The 12315-nt window shown below is 72.1% G+C and overlaps 5 protein-coding genes across 6 annotated transcripts in view; 1 reads left to right on the top strand and 4 right to left on the bottom strand.

Moving 5' to 3' along the window:
- Positions 1 to 20: 20 nt before the first annotated feature.
- Positions 21 to 2984, top strand: DBNDD1 (dysbindin domain containing 1). Its single transcript, XM_035336826.1, has 4 exons — positions 21 to 220; positions 1870 to 2016; positions 2207 to 2347; positions 2422 to 2984. Exons 1-4 carry the CDS (start codon positions 190 to 192, stop codon positions 2580 to 2582), a joined length of 480 nt encoding a protein of 159 aa, XP_035192717.1. The 5' UTR covers positions 21 to 189; the 3' UTR covers positions 2583 to 2984.
- Positions 2985 to 3337: 353 nt separating this feature from the next.
- On the bottom strand, positions 3338 to 6858 carry DEF8 (differentially expressed in FDCP 8 homolog). The gene is made up of 10 exons (XM_035336819.1): positions 6541 to 6858; positions 6299 to 6448; positions 5812 to 5953; positions 5576 to 5740; positions 5280 to 5407; positions 4945 to 5058; positions 4570 to 4650; positions 4345 to 4485; positions 4113 to 4222; positions 3338 to 4007 (listed from the first exon to the last, which is right to left on the bottom strand). The coding sequence occupies exons 1-10, from the start codon at positions 6754 to 6756 to the stop codon at positions 3905 to 3907; spliced, it is 1350 nt and encodes a 449-aa protein (XP_035192710.1). The 5' UTR covers positions 6757 to 6858; the 3' UTR covers positions 3338 to 3904.
- Positions 6859 to 6919: 61 nt separating this feature from the next.
- TUBB3 (tubulin beta 3 class III) lies at positions 6920 to 9631 on the bottom strand. Its single transcript, XM_035336818.1, has 4 exons — positions 9480 to 9631; positions 8994 to 9102; positions 8435 to 8545; positions 6920 to 8215 (listed from the first exon to the last, which is right to left on the bottom strand). The coding sequence occupies exons 1-4, from the start codon at positions 9534 to 9536 to the stop codon at positions 7140 to 7142; spliced, it is 1353 nt and encodes a 450-aa protein (XP_035192709.1). The 5' UTR covers positions 9537 to 9631; the 3' UTR covers positions 6920 to 7139.
- A 960-nt stretch (positions 9632 to 10591) lies between these two features.
- The window catches only part of SPIRE2 (spire type actin nucleation factor 2), a 28516-nt gene continuing 26792 nt past the window's right edge, over positions 10592 to 12315 (bottom strand). The window contains exon 16 of one of the 2 annotated variants that reach the window (XM_035336808.1): positions 10592 to 10612. The gene's annotated coding sequence lies outside the window, so the exon portion shown is untranslated. The remainder of the gene's footprint in view (positions 10613 to 12315) is intronic. The other variant, XR_004753833.1, reaches the window with a different exon arrangement.
- MC1R (melanocortin 1 receptor) lies at positions 10619 to 11831 on the bottom strand. Its single transcript, XM_035336821.1, has one exon. It carries the CDS (start codon positions 11577 to 11579, stop codon positions 10635 to 10637), a length of 945 nt encoding a protein of 314 aa, XP_035192712.1. The 5' UTR covers positions 11580 to 11831; the 3' UTR covers positions 10619 to 10634.

The raw sequence follows: 12315 nt of genomic DNA, 5'->3' as shown, positions 1-12315 counted from the left end.
CCCCCCCCCGCCCCCGGGCAGGATGAGCCGCCCCCCCCGGCCCCGGCCCCGGCCCCCGCCCCCGCACCGCCCCCATCCCCGCCCCCGCCGCGGCGGGCAGGAGCGTGCGGGCTGCGGGCTGGCACCGGGCCCGCCCCGCCCAGCACCGGCACCGGCACCGGCCCGGTTCGGCCCGGCCCGGCCCGGCCCATGGAGGCTCCGGGAGCGGGCGGCACCGCAGGTGAGCGGGGATGGGGCGGGGATGGGGGGGGGGGAAGGCAGCGGCGAGCCCATCACCGGGGCCCCGGGGGGGGGCGGAGGGGCTCGGGACGGGAGGGGCGGGGGTGCAAGGGGGGGAAGGGTACGGGGGGGGTGCAGGGGGGGTGCAGGGGGTGTGTCGGGGTGCATACGTGCACAAGGGGAGCGTGAGGGGGTGCAGGGGGTGTCTGTGGGGTGGGGGACCCGGGGGGGCACATCTCAGCCCCCTGCCCCCCATTACTGGGGGGGGGGCTTCACCGGGAGGGGCGCATCTCAGCCCCATCACCGGGGGGGGCTTCACCAGGGGCAGGGGGCGAGATGTGCGCGGGGCACCCTCAGACGCGGGGGTGCTGGGGCTGCCGCCCGCCTGCAGCGCTTGGGGACAAGGGTGGTGGCCCTGGGGGCGCAGCCGGGGGTCCCCGACGCCGCAGCGGGGTCACGCAGGTGGCATCGAGCGGCTCCCGCGCACGCCCGTCCCCGCTGCGTGTGCCCCGCAGGCGGCGGTGCCACCGCCCCGGCCACAACCCCGCCGTGTCCTCCCGCCGCACCGGGCCCGTTAGCGGGGTCGGGGAGCCGTCGAGGTTGGCCGGAGCCCCCCGCTCGGGGTGGCCGGAGCCCGGTGCTGTCTCACCCTGCGGTTGACGTGAGTCAGCAGCACGCCGAGCCCTGCTGCCGGCCCCGCTCCTCGCCGGTGAGCCCGGCAGCGTGCGGGAGGGGGCCACCGGGGATTGCTGCGGCAGGGAGCAGAGCCCCGGTGGGTGGGGGCTGCACCGGGGGGAGCGGGGACAGGGAGTGGGGACACCGCGCTCCGGGTGGCGATGCCTCCGCCTCACCCACCGGGGGGCTGTGGTGCATGGGGTGGTGGCGGGGGGCAGCCCCACGTCTCCCCTGGGGATGGGGACGGGGGCGTACGGGGCCCCTCCTGGACGAGGAGCGGGGTGGGGACGCGGTTTCCCTGCTGGAGGGAAGGTGGTGGCAGTGGTGGCAGTGCTGGGCGCCCCGTCCCACCTTGTGTGGCCAGGGCACGGTGCAGCCCCCGTGCCAAGCACCGGGGCCAAATGTTCCTGAAATTCCCCATTCCCCGTGCTGTCTCCTCTGGCCAGGGGAGTTCTGTCCCTTGTCCCACCACGCTGCCACCTGCCTGGGGGGAGGAGGTGACCCCCTGCCTGTCCCTGTGCCATCTCACCCAGTACCAAACCGGTGGCGGGGCCCAGCGGCACACGGCCGTGACACCGGGCAGGCTGCGGGCCGTGGGTGCCACCGCGGTGCCTGGTGCCACCCCACGCACAGGGGTCTCTCAGCCATGCTCGGAGCCAGCCCAGCCCCGGCTGTCCCCCCAGAGGCACGCACCGTGCGGTGTCTGCCCGGCCCCGCCAGCTCTCCCCAGGAGACAAAACGCCTCTTGTCTGGGCTCCAGCCTCCGAACAGGCTGCGCTTTTGTCTCGCCGACACAAAGGGGCTGCGAGGGGCGGGGGGCTGCCGGCACCGGGGCTGGCGGGGCCCACGGCAGCTGCCTCGGAGCGCTGCCTGTTCCGCAGGGGTCCCGGGGCTGGGGACCCGCAGCCCCCTCGGCCGGGGAGCTGCCGGCACTGCCCCGGCCCCGCACCAACGCGGCAGGTGCCGGTTCTGCAGAGCTCGGCAAGGAGACGCTGGCCCCGGAGCGAACGGCGGGGACCCCTGTCCCCGGGACGGCTGAGGAGACCCCCGACGTCCCCGTGGAGGAGCAGGGCGGCATCCCCATCCCCACCGCCAGCCTGCTGCAGGTCACCGAGCGGAGACGTGAGTGCGGCCCTCGTACCCCCTTGCTTGCCCCAGGGTCCCCCCCGCTGGTCACCGTCCCCTTCAGTCCCTTGTCCCTCCCCGGGTCCCTGCCCAGCGCCCTCGGCTCCCCCCAGGGCCCCCAGCCCCGCTGTCCCCACCCTGGCGCCGCGGTGCCCAGCCGTGCCCACCCCCGTCCCGCTGCCCGCAGAGCCGCTGAGCAGCGTGTCCTCGCTGGAGGTGCACTTCGACCTGCTGGACCTGACGGAGCTGACCGACATGTCGGACCAGGAGCTGGCCGAGGTCTTCGCCGATTCCGACGAGGAGAACGCGGCCGGCGAATCTCCCAGCGGTGAGCGGCCGCCCGCGCCCCGTCCCGCTGCCGTCCCCGGGGGGGGCACGGGCTGAGCCTGCTTGTCCCCGCAGGGCTGCACCCGCAGGCCATGCCGCGGGCAGGGTACCTGCGCTCGCCCTCCTGGACCCGCGCGCGGGAGCAGGGCCGGGAGAAGAAGCACCTCAGCGACTCGGAGCTGCAGCCAGGCGCCGTGGACGCCTTCCTGGCGGTGGAGCGGCCGCAGCAGGAGTAGGAGCTGCCCCAGGCGGTGGGGACAGGCCCGGGGACGGGCTCTGCGCCTCATCCTCTGCATTTTCCGACCGCATTCCCCATGCCCCGCCTGGGAATAAGCCGTGCGGGGCGAAGGACTCGCTGCTGGGGTGCTGGGGGTGGCCCTGGGCGGCGGAGGCAGCCCCAGCCCGTGGGTACCAAGCGATGCCAAAGCCGGTGGCCTGGTGGGGAGGGGGAACCGGCCCCTCCCGGCCCTGTAGCACAAAGGGGGCCGCGCTGCCCGGCCCCCACCTCCCTTCCGCCGTGGTCCTGGCCCCTGGGAGCCCCGGCTCGGCGGGGCCAGGAGCTGCGCGGTGCCCGCACTGTACCACCCGCCACCACGTAGCAGCTGTGTGTACCGGTAAAACCGAGCGACCCATGGCCACGGCTCTGCCCCGTCACTGGGGGGAACGGGGGGATGCGACCCCCACATGGGGGGGGGGAGCTGCCAGAGGTGGGGGCGGCTTGAAAAAGGTCCCTGTGCAACCAGCGTGGGGAACCCAGGGGGATCCCCTGCAGGAGCAGCACCAGGCATAGGGCAGGGAACCGGGAGGGATGCAGGGGAGCCTGCGTGGCAGGAGAGCCAGACCCCACGCGTGAGGGCCTGTCCCGGTGCTCCCCCTGAGCCCACCGAAGCCCCCCAGCCCCCTCCCCCCAGCCGGTGACCCCCCCGCTCTGCCAGAAGCAGCCCCCAGACGGGGTCCCGACTGCGGCGCTGTGCAAAGAGGCCACGCTGCAGCGACAGAGACCGGGCGAGTGTTGCAGGAGCGGTGTTGGGGGACAGGACACGGGTGGGGGCCGCGCGCAGTGGGGGCTTCCTCGAGCAGCAGCGAGCAACCGCGAGAGCGGGGGGTGCCAGCAGCATGCAGGACCCCCGCCGTAGTGTCACACAGGGGCACTGCCCTTAACTCCCCCCTACACCCCCCCAGTCCCTTAGCCCTGTCCTTCACTGTGCTAACGTGTGTCCCACGGTGCGGGGGGAACAGAAACGAGCGGCATTTCCCCCACACCAGCAGCATCCAAGCAGGTAGTGTTCAACCAGGCAGGGCCATGCACGGTGGCTGCCGGCAGCCCCCCACCAGGGCAGGACCCCCCCAGCTCCCGGCTCTCCCCCCGCACACCCTGCCCAGCCCTTTGGGAGCACGTGGAGACGGAGAGAAATCCAGGGCAGCCTCAGCCCTGTCCTGGCACCCTCGCCCTTCCTGGCAGAGCCCGTTCCTCCGGCTCCGCTGGCGCGCTCGCGGCAGAGCCGGGGCCACAGCGGGCTGGGAGCTCGCAGAGCCCACGCCTGGAGCTGGGCCCTCCCTAGGGCTCTGCCTCGGCCACCGAGTCCTGGAAGAGGGACTGCTTCCGCAGGCTGAGCCGGGCGCACTTGGGGCACGTGGTGGAGTTGTCGTAGTAGCAGTCCCTGCGGGGACGGGACGGGTCAGGGAACGCCGGGAAGGGAACCCGGAGCTGCCCGGCCCTCCCTGCCGCAGCGGCCGAGGGGAACGCAGCGAGGCGCCCGCCGTACCTGTGGAAGACGGCGGAGCAGTCGGTGCACACCGAAGTGTGGCTGTCGAAGGGGAAAAGCACGTCGCCCTCCTTGCAGAGCTCGCACACGAAGCCTTTCGCCTGGCAGCGCTGCGGCGAGAAGGGGCAGAGGGGGCTGTGGTACCTGGATGCTTGGCAGGGACCCCCAAAGACCCCCACACACACCCTCCACGTGGCTCTGGCCCCAGGGGGCCGTGCCCAAAGCTGCTCACCTCGCAGTCCAGCTTGATGTGCTTGGCGAAGAGGGTGTGGATCTCGGTCAGGGAGCAGCTCAGGCGCCCGGCCTCGATGTCGATGAGGTCCTGCAGCGAGTACATCTCGTCGTTCTCCACAAAGTGCTGCCGGTCCTGCAGCTGTGGGCGGGCAGACGTCAGCGCCGTGCCCATCGGCACCGTGCCCACGCACCCGGGGCCTCCCTGGCCTCGGCCAGCCCTGACCTGCAGCAGCAGCCGTGCCTCCATCGCCTCCTTGCAGGTGATGAAGTACGGCTTCATCAGCAGGATGTCCTGGCGCAGCTTCTGCGGGTGGGCGCGGGGGGACAGGGGTGAGATTGGTAATGGTGGGGGAGCGGGAGAGGATATGGGCATGGGATGGGGACAGGAGCAGGTGGGGGACAGGGACAAAGCCAGGCTGGGTCAGTCCCAGCCCTACAGCGGTTCAGGCACCCCCACGCCTCCAGTCAGCGCCGCCCCCCACCCTGCCCTGCTCCCCATTCCCAGCCCCCTCCCCACTTAATGCCATCTCCCCCACCAGCCCCATCCCGGGGTCCCTGTCCCCCAGCCCCTGCCCGCCCGCGGCCCCACCGCGCTCACCCGGATCTCCACCAGCTCCTCCACGTAGTTGAAGAGCAGGGGGTTGATCTCCCGCAGCTTCAGCACGGGCCGCGACACCATCAGCGCCAGGTACCGCATGCTGCAGCGCGACACCTGCGTGCCCGCCACCGTCACCCTGCGCCCAGGGACACCGGGGCCTCCCAGTCCCCAGGGACCGGAGAGCTGCCCCCCCCCCCAGGACCCCACAGCAGAGTCACAGCCCCCCAAGTGGCCTCCACCCAGGGACACAGCCCCCAGGGACCCCTGCCCGGGGACATGCCCTCCCAAGTGACCCCCCCCCAGGACCCCATGGCCCCCACCAGCACCACGGGCACCTTGCGGGGCTCAAAGTCCCAGTTGTGGATGGCGCGGGCGGGGACGACGGCCAGGTCGTTCCAGTGGCAGCTGCTGCAGTAGTAGAGGCCGGTGTAGTCGCACTGCCGGGCCTCGCTGGGCACCCCCCCTGCGGCGGCACACGCGTCGGTACCGGCACCCACGGCCACACCGGCACCACCGCCGCACCCCGGGACGCGCAGAGCACCCGGAGGGCGATGCTGGGGTCCCGCACCCGGCCCCCACGCAGCCCCCAGAGCCCCAACGCCCCCCTCCCACAGCCCCCCCGGCGCCTTACGGAGGGCGATGGGTGCCCGGCACTCGGCGCAGCGGTAGTCCTGGCTGTCCAGCCCGCTCTCGGGGCAGATGCTGAGCTGGTACTCGGCCTGGTGGCTCACCTTGGACCTGACGCAGGGCTTGGTGACCAGGGGCAGGCACTTGCTGTGGCACCGGTAGTAGCACCCTGTGGGCGGGCGGCCGTCAGCGCGGGGACGGGGAGGTGATATGCGGGGGGGTTCCGGCCCCCCGACCCACCTGTGCAGGTGTACCAGGTCTGGATGAGCCCCCAGATGATGGTGCTGCACTTGTCGCACGTCTGCTTGACGCTCTTGCTCTTCTCCTTGTAGAAGCGGTGCTCCAGCACCACGCGGATGTTGGGCTCCTCCTCGTCGGGGTCCTGAGGGCAGTGGGGGTCAGTGTGGCCCCCCCAGAGCCACGGACTCCCACCCTGAGACCCTCAGGACCCCCCCCCCCCGGACCCTCAGGCCCCCTCTCCATGCCCCCCAGGACCATCAGAACACAACCCAGATCCTCAGAACCCCCTCTCCATGGCTCTCAGGACCTCCCCCCAGGACCCTCAGAACCCCTTCTCCAGGGCCTCCAGGGCCCCCAGGACCCTCAGGATGCCCCCAGGACCCTCAGGCCCCCTCTCCATGCCCATCAGGACCTCCCCAGGACCCTCAGGCCCCCTCTCCATGGCCCCCAGGACCCTCAGGACCCTCTCAAGAGCCCCCGGCCGCACCTGCAGCTCCTGCAGCTTGAGCCGGAGGTGGATGAGCCGCACCACGGCGTCCTTCTGCCGCTCCGAGTGCTCGGGCAGCGCCAGGATGGCCCGCTTGCACTCCTCGATGGCGCGGCGCAGCTGCCGCACGTCGGGCGCCAGGATCAGGCCCTGCGGGACGGGACGGGAGCAGCGGGGGGGCTGCAGCCCCCGACCCCCTCCAGCCTCCGGTCCCCGAACCCCCCCGGTCCCCCCCCACTCACCACGGGCCGCGAGAAGTGGTCCTCGGCCAGCCCCAGGTCCATGGGGGGCTCCGGGCCCTCGGCGTCCCCCGGGCACGGCTCCGGCCGCCGGGCAACCGACGGGGGGGCACCGGGGGGCGGCTCCTCGGGTGCCCCCCCGGCGGGAGGCTCGGGGCCCTTGTTGAAGGGGTTGAGGTGAGCCTGCCGGAACCGGGCCAGCTTCTCGTCGTACGCCATCGCCGCACCGGCACCGGGCACGGCACCGGCACCGGCACCGGCACCGCACAGCACCGGCTGAGCGCCGCCCCCGGGACCGGCCCCGCCCGCGCCGTCGGGGCGGGGCCCCCCCCCCCCCCCCCCACCCCCCCCCTCCCCCCCCCAGCAGACACAGACAGGGAAGGAACCGGACAGCAATAAATTTATTGAGTATTCCAAAAAAAATATTAGACACGAACCAGTAAAAAACGAAAAGGGGGAGGGGGGGAGGCCGGGGGGGTCACGGGAGGGGCCGAGCTAACGCAGGGATGGGGGGGGGGGGGGGGGCACACACCCGAGGGGCGAGGGCGGGGCCCCCCCCGGGAAGCAGCGGGGCCGGCGGGCGATGGCGAGGGGGGTCGGCATCACTTGGCGCCCTGCGCCTCCGACTCCTCCTCGTCGTCCTCGTACATCTCGCCCTCCTCCTCGGCCGTGGCGTCCTGGTACTGCTGGTACTCGGACACCAGGTCGTTCATGTTGCTCTCGGCCTCGGTGAACTCCATCTCGTCCATGCCCTCGCCCGTGTACCAGTGCAGGAAGGCCTTGCGGCGGAACATGGCCGTGAACTGCTCCGAGATGCGCTTGAAGAGCTCCTGGATGGCCGTGCTGTTGCCGATGAAGGTGGAGGACATCTTCAGCCCCCGGGGCGGGATGTCGCAGACGGCCACCTTGACGTTGTTGGGGATCCACTCCACGAAGTAGGAGCTGTTCTTGCTCTGGATGGCCAGCATCTGCTCGTCCACCTCCTTCATGGACATGCGGCCGCGGAAGACGGTGGCCACGGTGAGGTAGCGGCCGTGGCGCGGGTCGCAGGCGGCCATCATGTTCTTGGCATCAAACATCTGCTGGGTGAGCTCGGGGACGGTGAGGGCGCGGTACTGCTGGGACCCGCGGGCCGTCAGCGGGGCGAAGCCGGGCATGAAGAAGTGGAGGCGTGGGAAGGGCACCATGTTGACCGCCAGCTTGCGCAGGTCGGCGTTGAGCTGCCCGGGGAAGCGCAGGGAGGTGGTGACGCCGCTCATGGTGGCCGAGACGAGGTGGTTGAGGTCGCCGTAGGTGGGGGTGGCCAGCTTGAGCGTGCGGAAGCAGATGTCGTAGAGCGCCTCGTTGTCGATGCAGTAGGTCTCATCCGTGTTCTCCACCAGCTGGTGGATGGAGAGGGTGGCGTTGTAGGGCTCCACCACCGTGTCTGACACCTTGGGGGACGGCACCACGCTGAAAGTGTTCATGATGCGGTCGGGGTACTCCTCGCGCACCTTGCTGATCAGCAGGGTGCCCATGCCCGAGCCCGTGCCGCCGCCCAGCGAGTGGGTGAGCTGGAAGCCCTGCAGGCAGTCGCAGTTCTCGCACTCCTTCCGCACCACGTCCAGCACCGAGTCCACCAGCTCGGCCCCTTCTGTGTAGTGCCCCTTGGCCCAGTTATTGCCGGCCCCGCTCTGACCTGCGAGGGAAAGGGGAGGGGGGGGGGGGGAAGACAAAGGACATGATGGGTGCTGGGGGGGCACACGGCACCGAGACCTGATTCTGGGACAGGGTGGGGAGCGGCGCCGCGAGGACGCACCCGCAGGCAGCCCCGGGGCCAAACGGGTGAGGGACGCGGCCCCGCGGGCGCTGCCCATCCCGGCCCCCCCAGCCCGCGGCGCAGGGCGCGGCCGCCTACCGAAAATGAAGTTGTCGGGGCGGAAGAGGTGCCCGAAGGCACCCGAGCGCACGCTGTCCATCGTCCCCGGCTCCAGGTCCACCAGGATGGCGCGAGGCACGTACTTGTGAGCTGTGGAGAGACCTCGTGCTGGAGGGGACCCGAAGCCCCCCTGACCCCCCCGGGGTCACACTCATTGTCCTCAAGCCTCAGGGGCTCATGGGGCTGGGTGCAAGTGTTGGATCCCCAGACAAAAGGGTCCCCACTGGGTTGGGTGCATATGTCCACACCTCCCCCCCAGAAGCCCCCCCAGGGTCCCATGGGGCTGGGTGCACCCATGTCAACCCCCCCCCCCCCCAAAAAAAAAAAAAGGGGGGGGGGACCCGCCGGGGGGCACGCACCCATCCCACCCCAAACCACAGGGTCTCATGGAGCTCATTTCCCCCTTGTCCCCCCCAAAGCCATTGGGTCCCCGGGGTTGGGTGTACGTATCTGTCCCCACCACACCCCGCAGGGGGTGGCAGCACCGGGACGGATGGGGGGGGACACAAAGGGGGGGTAGCGGTCCCCGGGGGCTTACAGGAGGCCTCATTGTAGTAGACGCTGATGCGCTCCAGCTGCAGGTCCGAGTCGCCCACGTAGTTGCCGCTGGGGTCTATGCCGTGCTCATCGCTGATCACCTCCCAGAACTGGGGGGGCACGGCCTCAGCGGGGGCGGCGGCCCCGTGCCGGGACCGTGTCCCCCCCCCCCCCCCCCGGCCCCCCCCCCCCCCCCCCCGGGGCCCCCCCCCGGGCCCCCCCGGGGGGGGGGGGGGGGGCCACCCCGCGGGGGGGGGGGGGGCAACCGCGGGGGGGGGGGGATCCCCCCCCTGCCCCGCATCCCGGGGTGCCCCCAGGAGGTGAGGGGGGGGGCAGGGGGCGGCGGGGCCCCTCCCGGTACCGGGTCCGCCGCGGGGGCGGGCGCTGTCCGCGGTGCTGAAGGGCGGCGGCGGGGCCGGGCGCGCCCCGGGCGGCGGCGGCGGCGGACAAAGGAGCGGGGCGGGGCCCGTGCCGGTGCCGCCGTTACCTTGGCGCCGATCTGGTTGCCGCACTGCCCCGCCTGGATGTGGACGATCTCCCTCATGGTGCGGCCGGGCCGGGAGCGCAGCGGGAGCGGAGCGGGACCGGGAGCGGAGCGGCACCGGCAGCGCGGGGGGCGGCCCCGCCGCCGCCGCCGCCTTTATAGGGGCCGCGCGCCGCACCGGGCCGGGCGCTGACGTCACCGCCGCGCCGCGGCCAATCAGCGCCCGCCGCCGCAGCCCTGCAACAGCCCTGCGGCACCGGCACCGCCGCCCGGCACCGGCACGGCTCGGTCCGGCACGGCCCGGTCCGGCACGACCCGGTCCGGTATGGCCCAGCCTGGTATGGCCCGGCCCGGCATGGCCCGGTCCGGCTGCACCGTGCTCGGCCCGTCCCGGTGCCGCGGCACCGCCCAACCGGAGCATCCCCGGTACCGGGGGTCGTTGACACACGAACACCCCCCATACACACACACGGGGGGGGGGGGGAGGGGTGCGGAGGGGTCCCCGCAGCCGCTGTGGGGGAGGGGAGGCGGCACGCCCACCCGGCCACGCGTGGGGGGGACCCCGGCCCCTGCGGGGGGAGCCCGGCCCCGCCCGACCCCACGGGGATTGGGGCTCCACCGGCAACCGGACCCGGTCCGAGCATCCCGGGGGCAGCGGGGCCCGGCCCGGATCCTGCCCGGGGGGCTCCGTCGAGGCCGGGGGGCTCGGTCCCGGCTCCGGGCCCCCCCGCGGGCCGGCAGCGTGCGCGGCCGCAGAACAAAGGCGGCGGCGGCGCGGGGCTGCCTTTGTCCCGCCCGGGGGCGGCCGCGCTCCGCAGCCCGCGGTTCCAGCACCCCCCGAGGCGGCCGGGACCCCCCCGTCCCCGCCGGTGCCGGGAGCGGGCCGGAACCGGTGACCGCGGTCCCGATAACGGGAAGCGATCGTTCCGCGGATAAAGGGCGGCTGCGGGCGGGGGCAGCCCGCACGGAGGCTCCCGGTGCCCCGCGGCGCTCGGGGCCGCACAGCGGTGCCAAGGCAGAGTGTCACTGCAAAGAGCCTTTATTCGGTACCGCGAGGCCGGGCAACCCCCCCATGGCACCCGGCTGGGTCGGGGAGGAACGCCCCGCGGCGTGTCCGTCCGTCCGTCCGTCTGTCCATCCGTCTGTCCGTCCCGGTGCCTACCAGGAGCACAGCACCACCTCCCGCAGCGTCCGCCGGAGCTCCTGGCTCCGGAAGGCGTAGATGAGGGGGTCGACCACCGAGTTGCAGATGATGAGGATGAGGAAGAGGTTGAAGTAGCCGAAGAAGCAGGTGCAGAAAGGGTTGGTGGGGCAGGTGACGATGAGGATGAGGTGGAAGAAGAAGGGCCCCCAGCAGATGAAGAAGACGCCCAGCAGGATGGTGAGCGTCACGGCTCCCTTCAGGCTGCTGGTGCGGTAGACGGTCGGGTGCTTCTGCTGGCTGGAGATGCTGCGCAGGTGGTGGCGGGCCAGGGCGAACATGTGGATGTAGAGCACCAGCATGAGGATCAGCATGAAGAGGAAGAAGCCGATGAGGCAGAGGAGGATGGCGTTGTTGCGGTAGTAGGTGATGAAGACGGTGCTGGACACGGTGCTGGCCAGCCAGACGCTGGCCATGGTCACCACGGCCCGCTGCAGCGTCATGATGCTGTGGTAGCGCAGGGCGTAGAAGATGGTGATGTAGCGGTCCACGGCGATCACCCCTAGGAAGGAGAGGGAGGACACGACGGAGCTGCAGATGAGCATGTCGATGATGTTGTCCATGTGGCGGATGATACTGGCGTGGATCACCAGCACGCCATGCTCCATCAGCAGCATGAAGAGCGTCTCCGCCAGGTTGCTGACGCTCACCAGCATGTCGGAGACGGCCAGGCAGCAAATGAAGTAGTACATGGGCGAGTGCAGGTTCCTGTTCTTGAGGATGGCGGCCACCACAAGGAGGTTCTCCACCAGGCTCACCAGCCCCAGCGTGAGGAAGAGTTCATTGGGCACGTCGAGCCCCTGGCACCAGGCGCCGCCAGCCCCGGCCGTGGCGTTGCTCTGGTTGCCCTCGCTGGCGTTCCAGGGCTCACGGAGCAGGCGCAGGGGGGCCAATGTTGACATGGCCCCGACCTCAGCCCCGGGGGCTCCCTGGATGGCGGCCGTGGCCCCAGGGCCCCCCACAGCACCTGCAGGCCCCCTGAGTGCCCGTCTGGCCCCGCCAGCGCTCCCGCAGCACCCAGCTGCGAGGTCAAGAGGACATGGGCACCGCGGTGCCCCAAGCGTGGGGGAGATGGGGAAGGGCCCCCCCGCCCCACCAGCGTCCCACTGGTGTCGCAGCCGCCCTCCTCGCCAGCCCTGCCCGGTGTCCTCAGAGCTCAGCAAGGGCTCGGCGGCAGTTATGGGGAAGAAAGGGCCCTTTCTCTGCACCACTTTAAAGCCGTCTCCCTCAGCTCCTCCTCCCGAGGAGGGTGGGCACGCACATGACAGTCTGTGCCCCAGCAGCTGGGGCAGCCGCCACCACGGCTGGGGCTGCCGGACCTCAGCACTGCCCCGGGGCACCGCACGCACTGGGGTCCCTGCGTGCCCTGGGGGCCATAGGCCACGGCCTCCATGTGCCATGGGTGCTCTGCACCCTGCGGGTGCCAAGTACTCCGGGGGACTGTGCACATTGGGGTTCCCGCGCTCCCTGGGGTCCTGCATGCCCTGGGGCTTCCACGTGCTGCAGGGACCCCAGTGTGACTGTCCCCGCAGCAGGGGCAGCGTGAGGGACAGAACTCGCCTGCGGCCATGGACGTGTCCCCCCCGCTGCACCCAGGTGCTGCGTTGCAGAGCAGCGACGTGTCCCCCAGGGACTGTC

The sequence above is a fragment of the Oxyura jamaicensis genome, chromosome 11 (genome assembly GCF_011077185.1).
Source record: "Oxyura jamaicensis isolate SHBP4307 breed ruddy duck chromosome 11, BPBGC_Ojam_1.0, whole genome shotgun sequence".
Classification (NCBI taxonomy): Eukaryota; Metazoa; Chordata; class Aves; order Anseriformes; family Anatidae; genus Oxyura; species Oxyura jamaicensis.
Note: the sequence above shows the minus strand (reverse complement) of the source record. Positions and strands in the feature narration are given on the sequence as shown.